Raw genomic sequence first — 22272 nt, 5'->3', positions numbered from 1 at the left:
TCAGCACACCCCACTGACACAGCGGGGGTCCCAGGGAAGCTTAAGATACTACTGATTCTCCACTTCCCCAAATGTATTAGGAGCTCACATAAGCAAGCCCTTCATTAACCACTCTCTAAATGATTCCACTAGTTTCTATTTTTTTCTTCCCAGAAAATTATCCTTTATCCCAATCCCTTATATTCTCTTTGTAACTCTGTTTTCCAAACTTGAGAAAACCGGTCTCCTCCTTCTCTGGTTCTTCTAAAGTAATTACATTTTTAATCGCCTTTGCCACGGAAGCTTTTCGGTGGCTCTGAAACAACAATATTGCATTCACCTACTGGTTTCCTCTCCACCATGTGAAAGAGGATGGGGCCCAGCAGAGGCAAGGACACTAACTGCTTCTCACCAATGTCTATCATCTGCCTGTGGAGTCTCTCTCCACATCCAGCCTGGGTTCCACCAGCTGAAGGCCCTCAACAGACGGGAGAGGGATCCTGAAGCGCCTCACAGGGTGCCACACGACTGAGGGCTGCCAGAGAGGGTGGGGAGGCCAGCTGGGTGGGTTCTGGGGCCTCTCACCCTGGCTTCAAAGACAGCCCCCTGGTTTTGTCCTGAGGTTCCTGGTTGCTAAAAAGTTTTGAAAACCTTCTAGGTAGCACAATACCCATCATGTCCATTTTGGCCACACAGGAACAAAGTAGTTTAAAGGAATTCCAGCTACCTGGAATGAAGCACCAGCTCTGTGCTTTCCCACATGTCTTTACTGATTCTCAGTGCTGAGCTCCACTGGGTCCCCTGCCCAAGACCGCAGGGCGAGCACTCAGCAGAGCCCAGGCCCTTTACCCTGGGCATGCTCGCTCCCCAGCAGAAACCGACCACCAAGCCCATTTCAAATCCTCTACCACTTCAACACATCAATGTGCAATTAATAACTGCGTCTAGAATACTCCGTGCACATTGCTTACCTGCATCCTCTCACCTGTTCCAAAGTTACAATGGGAACTTCACTGAGAATGCAAATAATTCATTTTTTTTCTCTAGGCTCTTTTTCTCACAGCTTCCCCTCGTGAATCCTTGTACAGATGACCAGCAAGAGCCCTACTGATTTGAATTCGCTTCCCCCATCCATCTCTTTCCTTCAACATCTGCGCAAACAGGACTCTGCTGGCTGCTGTAAAACCCGCCCTCCACCCCATGCCCCTGCCAAATGTATGAGGGAGCAAACAAGAGGGAAGTTCATTTCTTCATAAATTTAGTCCATGACAGATATGACTGATCCATGGGTGGCTGTGCTCCAAATGGTGATTCAGACACAAGGTCCTCGCATCTGGTGGCCCCAGCATCTCTGACATGTGGCCCAGAGGAGCCTCCCTCCTGGCCAGGCCTGAGCATGGGGTCCACACTTTGCCTCATCTTCCACTGCCCAGAACCCAGGCATCGGCCCTTCTCGCTGCACGGGGAGGGGGCTGGGAAATTAAGTGCAGCCAAAGCCTGGGATGAGAGTCAATGGGTGAGACAGATTTGAAGAATGACAATGGTCTTCAACTCAGAGGCCCCTGCAAGGGACTTATTTTTAATTAGTTGATCTGACCAGCATATACCATGGTCCACATTCCTGATTAAGTATGAGGCTTACTTACACCCTAATCAAAGGGACCAGTCCACACTGTGTCACTTAACCTCTCTGTGACTCAGTTTCCTCATGTTAAAAATAGGAAAAATAATAGTCCTGACCTCACAGGGTTGTTATGAGGATTACACAGGTTAGAAAGTGCTCAGGACGCTATCTGGCACACAGTAAGTGACATACAGTCGTTTGTTAAACAATCAAGGGGTATGCGGAGCTGGCTTCCCTGCAAATTCCTAACATAGTCCTGTCTTGGAGGTCTCCAGCTACTAGAAAATGCGCAGGTTGTAGAAGCCCAGGGCTGGAGTGTTCCCCAGAGGCAAACGTGTTCAGTCTTCCATCCAGGAGGGAAATCCCTGTTAAACACATCCCAGACTTGCTTCAGTGCCTTCCTGGGAAGGAACTCATTCCCCATCCACGCTTCCACAATTTAGATGTTAAAAACGCACAGGTCCTTGTAAACATTTATTCACTGACACCAATTCGCACCCCCATTTAAGAAATCTACTTCCGCATCCATCTAGTCTTTTGTTCATTCATTCATCCAACAGAACTTGAGGAATTACCATGTTCTAACCATGACGAAGACATCCAAGGTCTCAGCCCTGGGAAGGAGTTAGCTTATATGGGTGCTAAAAGGGACCAGAGGGAAGACGGTGCTTTTAGGTTCTTGGAGGCAGTGACATTTGAACCAAGACCAGACCAACAAGCAAGGGCTGCTACTCGAGTGCTGGGAAGAACATTCCAGGTGAAGGTCTGGCAGGCACAAAGGCTCTGAGATGGACAGATCATGTGGGGAGAGTGCTGTAGGACTGGTACCCAAAGGAACGTGGGACAGGAAGGCTAGCAGGCCCTGTGAAGGACTAGGGAATTCCCTTTGGCTTGAAGTGGAAGCCACTGAAAAGTTTTAAGCAGAAAAGTGAGTGGATGAGCTCCGGTTTGTGAAGATCACTCTTCTTCCACAGCCAATGGGAAGAGAGCTAGAAGCAGGGGGTGGGGCATCAACAGAACTGGAATCTGGGAATCCCAGCAGATGAAGGCTCCAGTGCCTTGACCAATGAGTGATGTTGTCTTGGTTAAAGTTGGAAGCAATGGCAATGATATAAGAAGAGAAAGAATTTGTGGTTCTAATTGTTTTAATAAACGGATTTATTAAATACACACCTAATATTTAGTATGCATTTAATAAATCAAAAATAGTATGGCCACACAGTCATACTTCTGTAGTAATTCTTCCTGGAATTCACAATCAAGGGGAAGAAAGTTGTTTATACCATGTGCCAATCCAGGCAGAGCGTCCCTTTACGTTACAGGCTATTTTAAGTATCCTATCGTTCTTGTAGCATGACATTCTCCCTCTCACCCTAAGTTAATATTGATACTATACATCCTTTGGCCATAAAGGTTTTACCACATTGACTCTGGCTGTCATTCATATCCCCTCTTCCTTCCTTAAAGAAAAAACCTCAGTGCCTCTCCATGGATTCCACCCTCTCTAAGCACTTATTTCTCGCCAAACCTGCCAAATTCCCCTCACTGGGGGATCCAGCATTTGCTAGGTAAATCCGCACCCATGCCTGGACTTCAAGTTCAGATTCCAGCTACAGTTTCTTGCAATGGTAACAATGACAAACAACAAATTTCAAACCATTTTCACTAAGGCCTCAAGTAACGATGCTCAGCTCAAGGGAGAGTGGGGCTGCCCATAGGCAAAGATGGCATACCTTCTTTCCACCTTCCACCCCAACCTTTGCCTAAGTTGCTCCCTTGTTTGAGATGCCTTTTTCCTTCCTTTTCACCTGATTCATTTTTATTCCTCAAGATGCAGCTTCGGGGCCACCTCTGCCAGAAGATTAGGTGCAACCCAGCTGGGTTAGGTGAGGTACCTCTGGAATCCCATCTAAATACAGGTTTACTTTGATCACAGACTCTTACCTCTTTTTCTTCACTTTGTCTCTCCTACTGGACCCCAGCAGACATGCCTTACTTATCGATTTATCCCAGCAGGGTTCAATATGCTTACTGAATGAATACATGGCACATCTCATACACCACTGGTGCGTGTATAAACCAGAAAGCCATTTGGCAGTGTCTACTACAGCAGTGGTTCTCCACTGCAGATGACTTTGCTCCCCAGGGGGCACCCGGCAGCGCTGGGAAAGAAGTTTGTTTGTCGCGACTAGAGGAAGGCGTGCTGTTGGCCTTCAGCGGGCAGAGGCCAGGAGTGCTGCTGGGCACGCTTCAACGCACAGGACAGCCTCTGCCACAAAGGACCCCCCAGCCCATGGTGTCTACAGCGCCAAGGCTGAAGCGACACACCTATTCTATGACTCAGAGATCCTACTCCTAGGTATATACACCCCGGGGAAATTATGTATATGTCTATCAAAAACATGCACAAGAATACTGGTAGCAGCTCTATTCATAAGAGCCTGAAAACAGTCCAAAAGTCCACTGATAGGATAATGGATAACAAACTGTAGTATTTATACAAGGGAATGCTACAAGACAAAATAATAAAGACTGTAAAAATGAGACTCAGATAACATGATGAACTAAAGAACCAGACCAAAATGACAGGCAAAATTAATTGATGGTGATGGAAATCAGAACAATGGTCACCCCTGGGGGCAGGGAGGTACTAGGTACTGACTGGGAAGGGGCAGCACGGACTCTACCCTGACCTGGGGAGCTGCAGGGTTGTGTTGCACACGGTGACTCGGTTACTCGTGTGCTGTGTGTGTCACATCTCAGTAAGCTTTATTACAGGGGACACTCTCTCAGGGCCACACTACCAGCAGGAATCACACATTGCTTTGCCGCCTTAGAAGCCAGGCTTTCTAATGGACTTTCTGGTACACTGCTGGCCAGGGTGTAAGTAGCTGCATTTCCAGAATGCTATTTCACCAGAGATCAAAAATGTTAAAAGGTACAAAATGCTTATTCAATTCTGTTTTGATCACTTTATACTAAGGAATATATTAAAGATGAGCACACAAACTTAAACTTCAAGAATATTTATCACAGCATAATAAATATAAATAAATATATGTAAACGGGAGGGGGGCAATGAACCCAATGCCCACCCAAAGGGAACTGATTCATTAAAACGACACTTTAAAATTTAAATGGAAAATGTTTACGATATATTAATTAGAACTAAAAAGCAGGTCACCCGATAATATGTAACCTAAGATTTATGAAGGGTACACTCAATGTGTTAACTGTGATTATCTCTGAGTAACAGGAGATTATGGGATTTCTTTAAATTTTATCATTTTTCTTTTTGGTTTTTTTCCTAAAATGAACATATATTACTTGTTAATAAGAAAAAAATACACACTCACAGCTCTTAAAAATAAAGGTGAGTGTTAGACTGTAAAACTGAGTACTAGACCACACTAAACTCCCAGGGTGCCGGGATAGTCAAAGCCCTGCTCCCCGCAAAGGAGCTCTGACCTCCCATTACCATGGCTCAGAGGAGCAGGGATTAAATCAGAAGCTAGATAAAATCCTAGGTCTTCTGTTTCAGTCCCCGGCTGTGGGACTGAAATCCCACTGAAATACACAAATCCATACCTGCATTAAGCCTCACAGGACTATATATGCTTCCAGAAAAGGGAACGGCAAATTCACGTATAAACATGAAAACCAATATAAATATTTCTGACTGGAAAAAATTCTAGGTGAAAAACAAACAAACAAACAAAAATACCCAACCCACTACCTTTCCTGAATTATCAAGTCTGAGCAGTTAGACGGTGGTGACCAGTTAACCAAGGTAATCTCATTACCCCCAGACTCTGGCAGAAGAGCCCCATCTGTCTTTCTCTGTAAAGTGGAGAAGAGAACTTCTCCCACACTGAGTACCTGTGACAATTCAGTGCGATGATACATGAAAAAGCAAGTTACAGATGCAGACTGTGGGTTATTATTCTCCTCGTGAGTTCAAGTTTCCCCACCACAGGAAAAGACTCCTAGGAAAAGAGCAAAACACCTCTCCCAGGAAGCTCCCTTCTCTGAATTCTGCGTGGCCGTGCATGCGCTTGAGTATTAGGTAGCACTGCATGTGATTTATCTCATAGCGCACCATGATCTGAGTTCCCCCCGGAGCCACAGAGCTACAGGTGGGAGCAGCTTGCTTACCTGACACCAGAGGGGCCCAGTATCTTAGCTGACAAATCCCATTACAGTAGAAGGTCTCGGTTTAATTCTGGTTTTAAGAGAAAGATGCTTCTCTTCTTCCTTGTTAGTCAAAAAGACTCTAAACCAAAGAAACCAACAACAAACTCTAAAGATAAAACATTTCACAGTGTTAATTATCAATGCCATACGTTCCTCCCCAGCTTCTCAAGGTCACACCTCCCCACTGCATGATGACAGAGGGTGGCTGACATGGGAAGACAACTCCTGTGAAGTCCAAGCTCTCATGGAAAGAGCAAATAGCTCTGATCCCAGCCTGCCACGACAAAGGACCCACAAAGCCAAACAGAAGAAGCCCCCGAGCGTCTGAGAATCTGCCTGTTCCTTTGCCTCCTCAGAAAGAACGAATCACAGGCCTGCTCAGAAAGGGCAGGAGCTCCCAAAGCAGCTGAATTTCATGCTGTTTCCGAAGAGTGAGCTTGCATGTTGTGCTGGTTATTTGCACGGTGGGCAGACGAGGCTGACAGCTTGAGGGGGCTATTTTAGGGGGATACCCTGCGAGTCTGGTTAGAAGACAGTCCTGGGCCCTGAGCTCCCAGTAACCACTTTTTGCTCCCAGGCAGACCCTCCATCCACCAGGGGTTAGAATGACCCACACAGGGTCTCTGTATTTAAATCATCCCAAGGGGACCCAGTGGGAGGAGAGAGAAGGGAAGGGGGTGAGAGAGAGGACCTCCCCACCCGTAAGTGCGCTTCTAGAGAGCCTGATCCAGGGAGCTAAACACACTGAAAAAAACAGAAGGAACCGGCTGAGAAGACACCCTTAACCACAGAAACGCTTCCCCCTCCCTCCCCCACTCCAGGGCATCAAACGTCTCCCTACTGTGTACTCTCCCTCCCACTACCGGCCAAAGGCAGCGGCTCTGAATGCAGATCAAAGGCACAGTGGTGCCCAGTGTCTCTCTCCTACACAGGGACTCTCTGAAAAGGGCTCCAGGTCATCAAGAGGGCTCCCAGACAGCGGTCATAACCTCTTTCTGATAGAAGAAACCAAGCTCAGCACAAGCGATAATGCATTTTCACTTAAGACAGTCACATGCATACACGCCTATTTCCATACACACGCCTACGTGGTTTTTCACAGCAGGAGGCAGGCAGGAAGCCTGTTCCGTGATCTAGAATCCTTTGCTTTCCTCATCTGATTCTAGCAGCAACAGCAATTTCCATCAGGGGTTTTCTTTGATGAGGGCTGATTACAGATCAAAATGCCACCCTCTGGCTTGGTCTCCCTGCCACCGTACCAGCCCAGTGAGATCCATCAACAAACTGGGAAACAAAGATGGAGGCAGGTGCAGGCTGCGTCCCTTAAAAGTGGGGAGCACACTCTGGCTGGAGCGTCTGAGCTGCTGGACTTGGTATACTTCGCAGGCTGATCCTTCTTTGCTCAGGGCGTCCAGGATGCAGCTCTCAAGCCTCTTAACACTTCTCTCTCTCCGCACCAGTAAGGCACAAGGATTTTCTCTCACCAGCAGCGCATTTCTGCACCTATTTTCAGCCCCCGTAAACCCTATTCCATTGTTTCAGGGGACCTGAATTCTTACTTAATAAACCATCAATCTCATCCCTCCACCGCTACCCCAAATTCCCTCAGGGAGAAGGTGCTGCAAGAAAGAAGAAAGTTCTTAATTAGGACTGTGCTCCTACACAAAATAGGAAAGCAAAACTAGGTATAAATATACCATCACATAACCACTAAGGTCTTTGGTTATAGTTCTTGACTGCGATTCTCAGGTCCAGGTGTGAACTCAGTGGACATGTGAAGGAAGCAGAATTTGAACCTAATGCCAACTGACACATGATATTGCTCTTCGTGACCGTTTGTGCTGCAGTGGCTAAACTGCTCTGCTGCAGAACTTCTCCCATTTATAGGTTACCAAGAAACATAATATTGCTTTAAAATTTCAGTGTGTTCAGCCTCCTCAAACCAGCATACTCATGAATCTTATTCATAACCAGGATGAACCCAACACAATTTCCCTGTTTTCCCCTGAGACGGGGAAACGTCGCATCCTCCCAAGCAGACACGCATCACAAGTGTTCCAAGATCAAAAACTGGATCACAGACACTCACTGCATAAAGCCTGCCAAACCAGGGCTCTGGGTAGGTACAAATTCTTAAGAGCCGATATGAAAAACAGCTGTCTGGGGCTGGAAGACTTTATGACGTTTTGGAAAATATGGGGTGGTGGTGGTAAAAGGATTATACAGAGTGATGTGACTGAAAACTCCCACACTCTTAATCAAAGCCCAGATAAGAACCTGCTTTTAAATGTACCCACCTCCAACACTGCACAGCTAACCTGGACTCTGGAAGCCCAGCTGTAGCTTAGCATATCCACACTGCAGCCTGACTGCTGGAGGCTTGCAGATCACTCCCTGCTGAGAGTCCAGCCAGCCCTGCCAGCAGGCTGCAGCCTGATGTCCTGATCCAAGTCCAGGCACCAGCCAGGGGTCCCTTGGTCCTGACCTCCTATGGGCTGTGCTCCCGACCGGTCGAACAATAATCGGGGAGAGCCACAGGGCAAGCCGTATCTCACCCAGCATCGTGCCCACCGCGGCCACTCCCTGGTCGTCAGCATCACCGGCTGCCTACCATTCTATCCATGAAAACAGTGTGCAGAAACCAGGGGCTGCCAGGGAAGGCGGCGCAGAGCAAGAAACAAAAGCATCAGAGGACAAGTGCAAATGGCTGGCCTCCACCTCCGAGAGAGGGCAGAGACTGCTGAGCTTCCGCGGGGAAAGTGAAGATATTTTAAAACCACTTCCCAAGAAAGGAGGCAGCAAAGAGGACCTCAAGCAGCCAGAGCTGCCAGCCCTTCTCCAGGTATCAGGGGCTGGTCTGTGACCGTAACAGTAAGCAGGACACACGTGAAAGTGCCTTCCGGTGCAAAAGCACACGCCTTAATGCTGCTCAACTGGTCCTTTCACTCTTCCCTGTTTTTCCCAAGAGATCCTCAACGGCACGGACACGGAAAGTTTCTCAGATTAACTGCAGAAAACTAAAGTCCAGTGAAGACGCCATGAGTGGTCTCTCTCAGCCTTCCCAGGGCCTCGCTCCAATTGCTACCTGCCCCACCCCTGGCGCCCGGGTAAGGCTTGCTCTGGGGCCAGCAACGCAAAATGACTCCCCCGCCCCAAGACACGCCAGGTTTTCAGGATCCCCTCAACTAGGAGAGCCTACCTCTGACCCAGCCCCCAGGGGCGAGTGGCTTCTGGTGCGGGACGCGGGGACGCTCCCAGCACGTGAGGGTACACTCCCCCGTGCTGCCGCGGCCTCGCCTCATCCTGTCCACCCACGAGGAACTCGGCGGAGCCCCGGCACGCTGCCGCAGCCTCGCGTGTTTCCTGAAAAGCACAGCTGCCACCCGCAAGCCGACCCGCGGAGCGTCGGGAATTCTCGCGCCCCCGCCCCCCGGCCGCGCCTTACCGCCGGTGCCCTCGAAGCGCGGGGCCGGGCGGTCCCGCAGCGTGGCGCTCCATCCCGCGCCAGCCTCTTCCTCCTCCGACTCCTGCGCGGCGGCGGCGGCGGGGGCGCTGGGGCCCCGCGCGGGGCCGGGGCGCTCGGCTTCGTCGTCCGAGGAGCCGGCCGAGGAGGAGCGCGAGGCGGCCGACGTGCTGTAGAAGGGGTTCCCGCTGCTGTCCGGGCCCGACTCGCCGAACACGTCGTCCGAGATGTGCAGGCTCTCGTAGCGCGCGCGGGCCGCCTCGAGCAGCGCCGGCGCCCTCCTCCGCGCGCCCCCGCCACCCTCGGCCATGGCCCCGGCTGCCGCCCGCGCGCCGGCCCCCCACAGCGCCTCCCAGCCGCACGCGCCGGGCCCCGGGCCCGCGCCGCGGCCCGCCGTCCCCCACCAGCGCAGCCCGCAGCACAGCGCCCGCCGCCCCGCGCCCGGCCGGCCCGCCGTCTTGGCCACCTCGGGCCCAGCGCCCGGGGAAGCGCCTCGGAGCTCGGGCGCCGCGGGCTGTGGGCCGCGGCGGGAGGTAGGGGTTGCGGCCCGGACCAGGCGCCGCCGCTACCGTCGCCGCTGCGTCTCCTCAGAGCCCGCCGCGTCGCCGCGCGCCCTCCACGCGGCGGCCAACCGCGCTCCCTCCCCGGCCGACCTTCCCGGGCGCGAGCCAGCAGAGGCGGGCCCCGCCTCCTCGCGCCTCCAGCCTGCCGGCCAATGGGGAGCCAGACCCGGGCCGGGCGGGAGGGGCTGGGAGGGCCCTGCGCCGGGAACGCCCCCTTCCGCCCCACCGGGGCGGGGCGAGGCGAGCGGGCGAGGCGAGGGCCCGGGGAGGCGGGCAGGGGGCGGGCAGGAGGCGGGCGGCGGCTCCGGCCAGTCCCCTCGCCGGTCGGGACGCACCGCCCGGGACGGCCACCGCAGGCCCCTCGCTGCCCCTCGGGGAAAAGGGAGGAACCAAGTGGGGGTGAGGGGGACGCAGTGTGCTCTTCCGCCGCCCGAGTCCGCTGACGGTGCGCGGACCCTCCGCGCTCACGTTCCCTTCCGCAGTCGGCGCCCTGCGCCGGGCGCCGGGGAACTGTCCGCCCCGGTGGTTCTGAATCAGGCACTGCGGAAACGCTCCAGGTAGGCGGAGGGTGTCACAATTTCTCGGCTGCTTCTGCTTCTACTGCTACCCGTGGGTCACGGCGGGCTGCGCCGCTTGCTCCTATAAATACAAGGGCTGTCCGGTTTCCAGGAACCTTGCTGCGATTAGGAGCCGACCTCACCGGTCCATTTCTGGGGTCTGTCTCCCTTCGTACCCCTGTAATTTGAGGGTGGCGACATCTGCAATTAGGCAGATAGTCATTCGTCATCGTCTTTGACGTTTGACATCTTTTAAATTCAACATATTCATTACCACCAAAATATTGATGACTCTAACACCGCTATTTCAGTATCTCCTTCCCTCAGACATTTGACACACTCGTCTGTTAAAATATAGCACAGTCACCTGGGCTTCAGGGCTCTGATAAATAGAACAGAAAGGTTCCACCTGCCCCTCTTCCATGGACAGGAGTGTGTGGCGGTCATCCTGTTGATGGTGGTACATAGGATCCGTCTGTCTTGTCTTCTTGCGCCCTCTCTCCCTCCCACAAATAGTGCAATAAGTCACATTGATGTTAATTGGGTCATAAAGTCACTATCACTCTGAAATAAAATAAACCCACAGCAATGTGAGGGCTGACAAACCCTACTGGGTATTACCTAATAATTACACAAAATGGAAAGGCATATTGCTATTTCTCAGCAGGCATAAAGGATAAAGATGTGGGGACAATTCTGCCATCAGCTGAGGTCAGCTCTGTCAGGCAGGCAATTTCTGTGCCTGACCTCTCTTCCCAGCCCCCATGTTTCCTCCTCCCAAACCAGAGCCACTGTACAGGCAGAACTTCATGAAGGGATTCACATAACATGGCTTGCTATATGGATTGACTGATCAATGAAAAGTGTTTGCAAAGCATTTTAACTCCATTGGAAAAATTATGCCACAGAAAAGAACTGATTTCCAACATATCTATATACTGTGCCAACCAGCCAAAGAGTTTGAAGAGGGTATGTACAGGTCCTCAGGCTTACCACAAAGGGTCATGTGAAGCATAGACCGAAGATGCAAGGAGCAAAATAAGACTCCAGACCGCGAGTACAAATCCTGCAATTAGAAATTGTGTAAGACTCCTGTAAGATTTCATGTTATCTATTAAAAATAATTGAATAGGATCCAGAGGGGTGGATTCTATAGGAAAGAATTCCTCCTTCTCTTCTTCAGCCAATGAAAGAGTCAGCAGCTAAGGCAAGTGTGTGTTTTTAAAACAATGGATTGCTTTGCTACCCCTAGGAAGCACAGAGCAAGCAGTGAGAGTCACAAGATGGACACAGCCTTCCACTGTCCTTAATTGGCATTTGTATGGTACTAATCCCAAGGAAATGCCAGGCCTTTGTGCATTCCTGAGCTCAAAGTGCTTGTAGCTGACACAGCATGTAACAATGGGAAGAGGATTATTTGCTCACAAAAGACTGGAAAATCAAATTGTTACCCCAAAGCTTGTCAAATAAAAATTAGATGACTATTCCTGTTTAGAATCAATGTTTAGCATGTTACTTTGTGTAACTCAGTAAAGTAAAAACCTAGAAAAGTAAAAATATTCCAACCTTTAAAGACAGTGGCTGCTTCTCATTGTGGAGGGAAGAGAGGAAAGGAAGAAAACAATTGGAAAACAAAAGGCAAAAAACTTTCCCATCTGCCTGGCAACTTCCTACTTGATGCTACCATGACGATTCTACATCATTAACTTTTTTCTTTTTTTACGATTTTTTTTAAACCCCACATTTATTTATTTATTTTTATTTTTGGCTGGGTTGGGCCTTCATTTCTGTGCGAGGGCTTTCTCTAGTTGCGGCAATCGGGGGCCACTCTTCATCGCGATGCGCGGGCTTCTCACTATTGCGGCCTCTCTTTGCGGAGCACAGGCTCCAGACGCACAGGCTCAGTAGTTGTGGCTCACGGGCCTAGTTGCTCCGCGGCATGTGGGATCCTCCCAGACCAGGGCTTGAACCCGTGTCCCCTGCATTAGCAGGCAGATTCTCAACCACTGCACCATCAGGGAAGCCCTACATCATTAACTTTTATAAGTAACATATTTGTGAGGATAATTACAGAACCAATGTGACGCTAAGATCTTTTAATTTTGAGTCATTTGAAAACATCTTCCAAATAATATAACTTTGTAATATAATTAGGTAATTTTAAGTTAATATTGACCTTTTGGTTTATAGTCTTCTCAAAGAGCTCCGGGTAGTAAAAGCAATTCATCTGTGTAGGAGATTCCTTAGGTTTTGTTAAACCAGGGGTTTGTACTTTTATGTACCTGGGGCTAGTAGCCGTATTTCATTGAGTCTAGGCTTCCTTTCATGGTATAGTACACTTTTGTTGTATGTATCACCACGAAAGAAAAAATGCTACCATTTAAACTATGATACGGTGTTTTCTTTTCCCTAGTAATTTAAATTTAAACATATCAAAAACACCTCTTTGATAATTATTTATAGTATCAAATCTAAATACAGATACAGATTTTTATCATGTAGCACTCTAATGAGCACATAAAAATATGTTAAAATAATTGGCTAGCATTTTCCTAAAACTTCATCTCACTAGTCTTATTTACTTTCTCACTGAGAGTTTTCAATGCCCAGGTTTTCCCCACGTTATGTTCCTCTGAGCCACCCAGAGCCTCTGTCACACCACACTTCTTATAGAAGTGCCCTGAGTTCATCCAAGTTGCTGCCCTCTGTTCTGCATGGCTTAATGCTGGTATTTGTTTGTTTGTCTTATCCAAGGTTTTCATACAATAACCAGCTTTATTTTCCTTCTTTAATTGGTCATCAAAAGGTCCTCAGCCTAAAGTACCAAGGGGAATAGACAGCCAGGCGTGCCCTGGGATCGTAACCTTGCTGGCACAGTCTCAGGCTACGTAGGAATTCCCACTTGCCCACCACCAACTACAAGACGATTCCTGATATTTGAGATGTGAAATGTGAGAGAGAGGGAGAGAAAAAAAAGTGGGTATCTTAGAATAATAAAATACAGTGTATATTTCTTCCTGTCGGTACTTTTACCATTTTTATTTTGCAAATGGCCAAGCTGCTGCAGGGAATGGAAACGCACTGGAGACTGGCCTGGCCAGCCCCAGACTGCACAGGCCAAGTCAGGCTTGGGAAGTCTGTGTGTTGCTGGGTCACTGTGGGCAGAGAAGGCAGAGATGGAGTGGGGGCAGCTGCTGCCTCTCCGCACATTGCCTTCATCACCCCAAAGGAGGGGGCTAGAGCTGAAAAGTTGGTCCTGGAACCGAGGGGAAGGAAGAGCCACAGCTGCTGAACCATGGCCAGTATGTGGGGGGAGGAGGTTGAAGGCAAGTGTACATGGCAAGGTGTGACTTTTGGAGTCATATCTGACATCGAGACCTAAGGATTAACCTTGCTCAAAATGATTTTATATGAAGAATTTATCTAGGAGTCAACCCAAAGAGGCAGAGAAAGAATGATATAGGGTAACACTATAGGAAACTATGGGGAAAAAATCCCTTTCTGGGATTGAGATGCCCTGACATTTCCATTGCTTGCTTGCTTGATTGACTGATTGAGTGACTGATTCATTTACTAATTCATCAAAAATGTACTGAGTACCTACTATGGGCCAAGCTCTCTTCTAAGCACTGAGAATAAATCAGAAAAAATATCTGTTTTTATAGCACTTACATTCAAGTAGAGGGGGAGAAGAGAAACAAATAAATATGTAATATGTCAGTTGTTGATAAGGGGTAAAAAGTAGAGGGACAGAGATCATGGTGATTGTGGTGGTGGTGATAAATGGTGTGTGTGTGTGTGTGTGTGTATGTATGGTGGCAGACGTTGCTCTGGTAGAAGGCACTGGGGCATATCCTTGAGAGAGCAAGTCCAGTGCATTCAGGAAGAGGGCACAAGTGCAAAGTCCCCGAGGTGGGTGCACGCTAGCTGTACTCAGTGAGCAGTAAGGAGGCTGGTACAGCTGAGGCAGAGAGCGCTGAGGAAACTGTAGGAGATGAAACTGCAGAGGAAGTTAGCTGTTAAATCTTGTAAGACTGGATTTTGAGTGAAATGGGGAGCCACTGGCGAGCTGAAAGCAGAGAAGTAACAAGATCTGACTTGTATTTTAAATGGATCGCTCTAACTGCTGAGTGGAAAATAAACAGGAGCAGAGCAAAGATGGAATCCGGAAGACCAGTTAGGAGACCACTGCAATAGTCCAAGACGTATAAAAAGGGTGTTATGGAACAGAGTGGTAGTGATGGAGGTGATGAGAACTGCTCAGACTGAGAATGTATTTTGGAGGTAGAACCCACAGCTTTTACAGAAGAGTTAAAAGTGGACAGTGAAAGAGATGAGTCGAGAACGATTCCATAGTTTTTTACTTGAGCTACTGCAAGAGCGGCAGGATTGGAGGAAACGAATAAGAACTTGGTTTTGAACGTGTTGGATTTAACACATCTAAGTGGATCTGGAAAGCAGGCAGTTGAAGAGAGGAATCTGGAATTCAAGGCTCAGGCCTGGACTAGAGCTAGAAATGTGGGCGTCATCAGTAGGTCGATGGTAGATACTGGACAAGATCACCCCAGGATGATTAGGAAGTCTGAGGGGCACACTCACATTTATTTATTTACTTAAGTTTTGCATTTCTTTGTATTTTATTATTTTTTAAAATTAATTTTTTGGGGGGTTGAGTTGCTTTACAATGTTGTGTTAGTTTCTACTGCACAGCAAAATGAATCAGCCATACACATACATTTATGCCCTCCCTTTTGGACTTCCTTCCCATTCAGGTCACCACAAGTGCATCAAGTAGAGTTCCCTGTGGTATACAGTATATTTTCATGAGTTATCTATTTTATACATAGTATCAATAGTGTATATTTGTCAATCCCAATCTCCCACACACTCATATTTAGACATGAGGGAAATGAGAAGAAACCACCAAAGGAGACTGAGAATTCAGAAACCTGAGACAAAGCAAAGTTTTAGAGGCTAAGCGTGTATTCTGAAGAAGGTGTAACTGTCAAATGCTGCTGAGAGATCTAGTAAGATGAGGGCTGAGAATTAATCACTGGGTTTGACAACAAGGGGATGAAACTGTGATTGGAGTGGATTTCAGAAAATGAGAGAAGAAATTTGGGTATTGAGTAAAGACAAAGTTTGAGGAATTTTGCTGCAAAGAGAGGAGAGAAAAGGGAGGTGGCAAAGGCGGGTTTGAGATTGGAGAAGAGATTTCTTAAAATCAAGAGAAGTTTGAACAGTTGTGGACATGATTCAGTAGAAAGGATACAAGGGAGATGCTGGAGAGAGAGAGAGCAGTGACTAAACGAAGCCCTCGGTTGCTCGAAAGGTGATGGGCTGGAATGCAGAAGCGGAAAGGTTGGTCTTCTCTCAGAAGGGAGTGAAGGCCCCGTGCAGGTAGATTTGGTGAGAGTCTATGGGTGTTTTGTCCTTACTGATTGGATTTTCTCAGTGCAGGCATCAGAAGGGTGATCAGTTGTGTCTGAGGAAGGGGTTGGTCCTCAATCTTGGCTGTACATGAGAGTCACCTGGAGAATTTTAAAAGCACATTCATAGCAAGGCCCCCTGTTCTATCTACACAATTAAATCAGATTTTCTGGAGGTGGAGCCTGGGCACTGGTGCTTTTTACAAGCTTCCAGGTGATTCAAAGGTGCGGCCAGAGTTGAGGATCCCACGGTTAGGGGTTTGAGGAAAGAAGGTGTGAAATAGTTCTCTAGGGACACGGGGACTCAGTCAACTAGAGATATACAGTTGGATTTGTGGTCGAGAATTTACTGTGAAACCTGCCAGCATGGTTGTATTTTTCTCCAGCTACATTCAGCTGCCAGGAAGAGACAACGGGGTTGACAGACTGTTGGGTTTTACCCAGGTGGGATTTTGCCAGGTGTGTGTGATGGAGGGTGACAGCACAAGAGAGTGATTTTAATGACAGACCTGGACTCTATCAAGTGAGAATTTGGGGAAAGATTAAGGGACATTAAAAAGGAGTTGGGTAAATGGCTTTTTAATCACAGGAATTTTTTTCCTTCTGAGTGGTTTAGATCATTAATATTTCCACAAAATAATTTAAGGCAGCTAGACCCCTGCAAAGCATCACAAACAACTCTGATCAGTGTTTCCACCTACCTTTTATTCCCAGGGTTTGAAATAAATTTTTTTCCACAAGTGAACATATGAAACGTTTAGAGAAAAGAGAAATAAAATACAAATTGGAAGTTAGCTTTTCACATTCTTAGAAAATGTTATAGTTTATGGAGTCAGGGCTGAGTCCAAAGCCCTTCCCACAATTTTGTACTTTTGTCTAGTTCCTTTCCCTTATCCTCTGGAGACATTTTTCCCCTCTTTTAGCACATCCAACCCACCCCGCCACCGCAACTTGTTCTCCGACCAGAGAAAGAGATCTGATATGAACACCATTTGCCTTTTTTTTTTTTTTTTCCGGTGTGCAGGGCTCTCACTGTTGTGGCCTCTCCCGTTGCGGAGCACAGGCTCCGGACGCGCAGGCCTGGCGGCCGTGGCTCACGGGCTTAGTTGCTCCGCGGCATGTGGGATCTTCCCGGACCAGGGCACGAACCCGTGTCTCCTGCATCGGCAGGCGGATTCTCAACCACTGCGCCACCAGGGAAGCCCCTCATTTGCTTTTAAAGGAGAAACTGCAGTGAGAGGTTGGTGTTTAACACAAGATAGTGAAGCACTTAGTAGTAGAAACTCAGATATGCTAAGAAACAGGGAGAGATGCTCCCTGGAAGAGAGGGGACCTTCTCCACGTTCCTAAATTCACAAACCTATAGCGGACGCTGACACAACTCAAAGTGTAAACTGGCGTTTCAGGGTCAGATGCTGTCTGGATTACTGAACTGATATGTCGTTGTAAACTCAATGTTAAAGCACCTCTGTCCCTCAGACTTCTTACAGTGAGAGGGACCAGAGGATGGTTCTTACGAGGGTGTCTGTGAAAGGCCAAGCGCTTACAAAAGCACGTAGCAGACCTGAACCATCACCTAAGTAGGATGTATGCTGCATTCTAATTGCAGGAGGAAGAGAAGAAATATTCATGTCAGGGCTTCCATCGAATTTACTGCAACCTCCCTTCGCTTCTCTATCTTCATTTGCAGTAATCTTTTGTAAGCATTAATGTCAGGATTAATAATGCCCTTGGTCACAATAAAGCAACTCAATTATCCGAAAAACTTTAATGTTTCTTCTAATTGCTAAAGCAGAAGAGCTGACTAACAGAATTTAGAAGATTTTCAACAAGGTTTAAACAAAAATGATTTTCCACTTCATTCTAATTAGGTCAACACAGATATCACTTTCCCATAACATCCGAAGCAGTTGATATTTTTCCAAGATACCTTTCGGCTCTTTTCAAAGGCTAAAAAACGGAGGTCCATAAAAATGATAATCAACTGTCATGGATGCCTTCTGTATGCCAGGAACTGTGCTAAGTGGTTTACCAGGAGTATCTAATTTAATCCTCAGGACAAACCCTGTGAGGTCAGCATTCTCATTACTCTCATTTTTTGTTAACAAAATAATGGTTAAGGCTTTAATTATTACATTTATATGTACAATTCCAGTTTATGAGAGCAAAATAAGTCATTATTTAGACGTTCAGCTATATTTAAGTAGCACATTTTATAACTTTTGCAGCACTTAAAAATGCAAAGAACATCCTAAAATGACAATAAGCTTCCATTAATATTTACATAAAAACAAGAACATAAATTATTGGCAGAGTTGAGAGAAACAGATGTGCTCTTGTAATGTGACTCAGATTTTTAGGAGAGCAGTAAGACACAAAGCAATAGAAAATGAGATGTATCAACTGTTCCTGTTCTTCCACCAGGTCACTTGACTTTGGAGCAAGTGGCTCCAAGAATTGACTCAGAAGAAAGAAAAAGGAATCTACATCAAGAGGTTCATAGTGCATTATTCATAATGGTCACAAGCTGGAAACACCCAATGCCTTTCAACAAAGACGATAGACCAGGAGACTTCCCTAGTGGAAAAAAAAAAAAAAAAAAAAAGAAAAACAGAAAAAGACAACAGACCAGACTCTACTGTTAATACCGAGAAGTGCATGTATGTAATGGGTTTCACATACTGATTGTAAATGTGAATTCGGTACATCAAAAAAGAAAAAAAAATAAGGTAGCATATTGTTTCTCTTTTCCTTATAAAATATCAACATAGAGGGTGTTTCTTTGAGTCACAAACAAACAAAACAAAATGATTTTTGTTACTTCAGAAAAGACCTATTGAATACATACAATGGACTATTATTCAACCATAAAAAGAGGGAAATCTTGCCATTTTCAAAAACATGGATGGATCCTGAAGGCACCATGCTAACTGAAATAAGTCAGACAAAGACAAATACCCCATGATCTCACTTATATGTGGAATCCTAAAAAAACCCACCAAAACCAACAAAAAAAAACCAACCCCCCCCCCCGCCCCTGCCAAACAGCAACAACTGAATTCACAGATACAGAGAACAGAGGCAGGCGGGTGGCAGTGGATGAAACAGGTGAAGGAGGAAGGTGGTCAAAAGGTACAAACTTCGAGTTATAAAATAAATAAGTTCTGGGGATGTGATGTGCAGCCTGGCGGCTGTAATTAATGACACTATATTGTATATTTGAAAGTTGCCAAGAGGGTAGATCTTAAAATTTCTTGCGAAGATATTGTAACTATGGATGACAAAACTGGTGCTTAGAGAGGTGATTTTCCATGGCCATACGAGTAATCTATGAGAGAGTCAAAATTAGAACTCAGACCGTCCAATTGCAGCCTGGATTCTGTTTGACTGTAACCTGCTCCAACCCCACTTCCGTCTGGAGACAAGCTGCAGTACCTAAACCACAGTGGCCGTGCATGAGGGGTGACTGCTGGCTTCAATTATTTGTATGCAGGGTGGAAGGGCTGCCTCGTACGTTCTGCTCACCTCCTTCCTCTGTCCAGGAAAGTATCCATCCTTCGAACCATCAGTATTCTTTTTTTAACATCTTTATTGGAGTATAACTGTTTTACAATAGTGTGTTAGTTTCTCCTTTACATCAAAGTGAATCGGTTATACAGATACATATGTTCCCATATCTCCTCCCTCTTGCATCTCCCTCCCTCTCACCCTCCCTATCCCACCCCTCTAGGTGGTCCCAAAGCACGAGCTGATCTCCCTGTGCTATGCAGCTGCTTCCCACTAGCTATCTAATTTACATTTGGTAGTGTATCTATGTCCATGCCTCTCTCTCACTTCGTCCCAGCTTACCCTTCCCCCTCCCCATATCCTCAAGTCCATGCTCTAGTAGGTCTGTGTTTTATTCCCGTCCTACCACTAATCTCTTCATGACATTTTTTTCTTAGATTCCATATATATGTGTTAGCATACGGTATTTGTTTTTCTCCTTCTGACTTACTTCACTCTGTGTGACAGACTCCAGGTCTATCCACCTCGTTACAAATGACCCAATTTCATTCCTTTTTATGGCTGAGTAATCTTCCATTGTATATATGTGCCACATCTTCTTTATCGATTCAGCTGTTGATGGACACTTAGTTTGCTTCCATGTCCTGGCTATCGTAAATAGAGCTGCAATGAACATTTTGGTACATGACTCTTTTTGAATTATGGTTTTCTCAGGGTATATGCCCAGTAGTGGGATTGCTGGGTCATACAGTAGTTCTATTTTTTGTTCTTTAAGGAACCTCCATACTGTTCTCCATAGTGGCTGTATCAATTTACATTCCCACCAGCAGTGCAAAAGGGTTCCCTTTTCTCCACACCCTCTCCAGCATTTATTGTTTCTAGAGTTTTTGATCAAAAAATCAAACCATCAGTATTAATTGTTGTTCAGAGAAGAATTACGCTTCAGGGGTCACACACAGTGTACTATGTCGTCCATATTTCTTTCAGAAAACCTAAATAGCATTCTCTTGGCGACAAGGAGGAATGACGGGGGGCGCGGGGCAGGGGAGAATGTTCAGAAGGACCCCCAGAGGTATTTCTGGACCAGTAACGATCACTAGCCCTTATGTTACTCTTGGCGTCATTTTGCTGATTCTTGAAATATATCAGTTTGCCCTAAGATCACATGGCCCCTCATAATAATCAAAAGCTGCCAGGGTGGGTCAACATGTTACCCCATATGCTGTGATTCTGCAGTTTGAATGTATTTCTCGGGCCCTTTCCTGAACATGCTGTTATAAGGGGAACAATGACAGGTGCGCAGACATGTGACAAGTGACATTATCAGGTGGGAGGGCGCCTAGGACACTGGCAGGAAGGAGAAGCCAGTGATCCCTGCTGACCTGAGCATGTCCCAGGAATGCCCGCACCCTCTGCAGCTGAGACCTCTGCTGTCAGGCTCCTGCCCAGCCAGGGCCAACAGGGCTCTTGCTAAGGGCCCTTTGTTTGGCCCAAAAAGAAACACCAATCAAAACTTCTCCTCCCTTCATCTTCTGGCTTTGTCTCCCTGGCCAGAGACTTGGCCGAAGCACCCATTTGGGCTTCTAGGCTGAGGCAAGAGGCCACATACAGAGCGAATAATGTTAGGCAAGTGTTGGACTTCACTGAACCTTGACTGTAACTCCTGAAAGGTGGGGAATATGTGAGCACTAATTAAGACAATGTTGAATTGTTATCATGGAATTGAGGAGAATCTCTTGAATGCAGTGCATTCCATCTTACCCAAATAGTGGGCAAATCGTATTTCAAATAATATTTGAATTTTATATATGTAAATATAGAAATGTGTATATATGTAAATTAACACATAAATACATTTAATATGTATATTTATACTTAGCTTGAGAGGCAGCACTACCCTCCTGAGCAATGGAAGAAGGGCAGGTGTTTTGCGGTGATTCACCAAATGGTGCGACCCAAGAGAAAGGCCAGCCTTGCACCACGTTATAGGGGAAAGCCTGGGGATTGGGAGGGGACCGAAAATGCTGAGTAAAGAGGGTCAATTAGTATTGAAAAAACACCAACCCACCACAGCAGTAAAGCATTGGACGTATTTCTTTAGTTTCGACTCCAGTGTCCACAGCCTGAAGGTCCTTGGGAAGGGGCAATGGAGAGAGAGGCAAGGTGGACTTCACGGTGGGCAACACTTGCAGTTGCACAGGGCCCCACCTCCAAAAGGCTCCACCCCCAGAAGGGCCCGCCCCCAGATAGGCCCCACCCTCGGAAGGGCACCACCCTAGATTTAATGCTCTGCTGTCCCTTGAAGTTCTTAGTAATTTTATTTTTGAACTTGTGTTTTGTGAGTGAAGTGGATGGGACAACGGAGCACGTACGTGAGCAGAGGAGACGGCCCATGTTCATGTCCATGGCTTCTTACCTTCTCATTAGCATAGAGCAGTCGCCCTGCCTGTGAGCACAGCATTGAAGTGGACATGCTAGCTCATTGACGCCCAAAGTGAGTACAAGGTAAGCACTCACGTCGATGACCACGCACCCTTTCCCTGCAAACCAGAGCTTGCTTTAAACACAGAAAGAAGGCAATGGCCTTTTGCGAACAACCAAGCACCTTTCTCACTCACGTTATATCTCTGTTAACCGACCACTAAAGCTGAAAATAGTGACATAGAAGGAAAGGGACAGAAAAGCAGCCTCCTGTTCCTGAACTATTCAGCTGTTCCTTATTCAACAGTAAGGTCATGGGTAGGAGGGTTGGTAACAGATGTGTGTGTCAAGTGGAATGGGCTAGGCTTGTGCAGGATTTCCACTGCTCTCCTGAGAACAAGATAACTTGTGCCCCTACCAGCTGTGAAATAGGAGCTGTGAGTCCCCATACAAATTATTTAAAGCTGGCGTTGTCCAAATATAAGGATGAATGGTAAAATTCATGTGAATAATTAAATTATTTACTTATATTGAC

At 47.0% G+C, this 22272-nt stretch overlaps 1 protein-coding gene and 1 long non-coding RNA gene across 3 annotated transcripts in view; one reads left to right on the top strand and one right to left on the bottom strand.

The window, feature by feature from the left end:
- Positions 1 to 9573, bottom strand: part of PGBD5 (piggyBac transposable element derived 5) — an 83901-nt gene extending 74328 nt beyond the window's left edge. Inside the window, exon 1 of one of the 2 annotated variants that reach the window (XM_059053325.2) lies at positions 9243 to 9573. In XM_059053325.2, the coding sequence (XP_058909308.1) occupies positions 9243 to 9570 (328 nt within the window). In that variant the 5' untranslated portion in view covers positions 9571 to 9573. Of the gene's footprint in view, positions 1 to 8996; positions 9190 to 9242 lie in introns of those variants that run through there. The other variant, XM_067025744.1, reaches the window with a different exon arrangement.
- A 535-nt stretch (positions 9574 to 10108) lies between these two features.
- The window catches only part of LOC136793574 (uncharacterized), an 88767-nt gene continuing 76603 nt past the window's right edge, over positions 10109 to 22272 (top strand). The window contains exons 1-2 of the long non-coding RNA XR_010839029.1: positions 10109 to 10380; positions 21665 to 21821. This is a non-coding gene — a long non-coding RNA (uncharacterized lncRNA). The remainder of the gene's footprint in view (positions 10381 to 21664; positions 21822 to 22272) is intronic.

The sequence above is a fragment of the Kogia breviceps genome, chromosome 2 (assembly GCF_026419965.1).
Source record: "Kogia breviceps isolate mKogBre1 chromosome 2, mKogBre1 haplotype 1, whole genome shotgun sequence".
NCBI classification, from domain to species: Eukaryota; Metazoa; Chordata; class Mammalia; order Artiodactyla; family Physeteridae; genus Kogia; species Kogia breviceps.
This window is presented reverse-complemented; position numbering and strand designations above follow the sequence as displayed.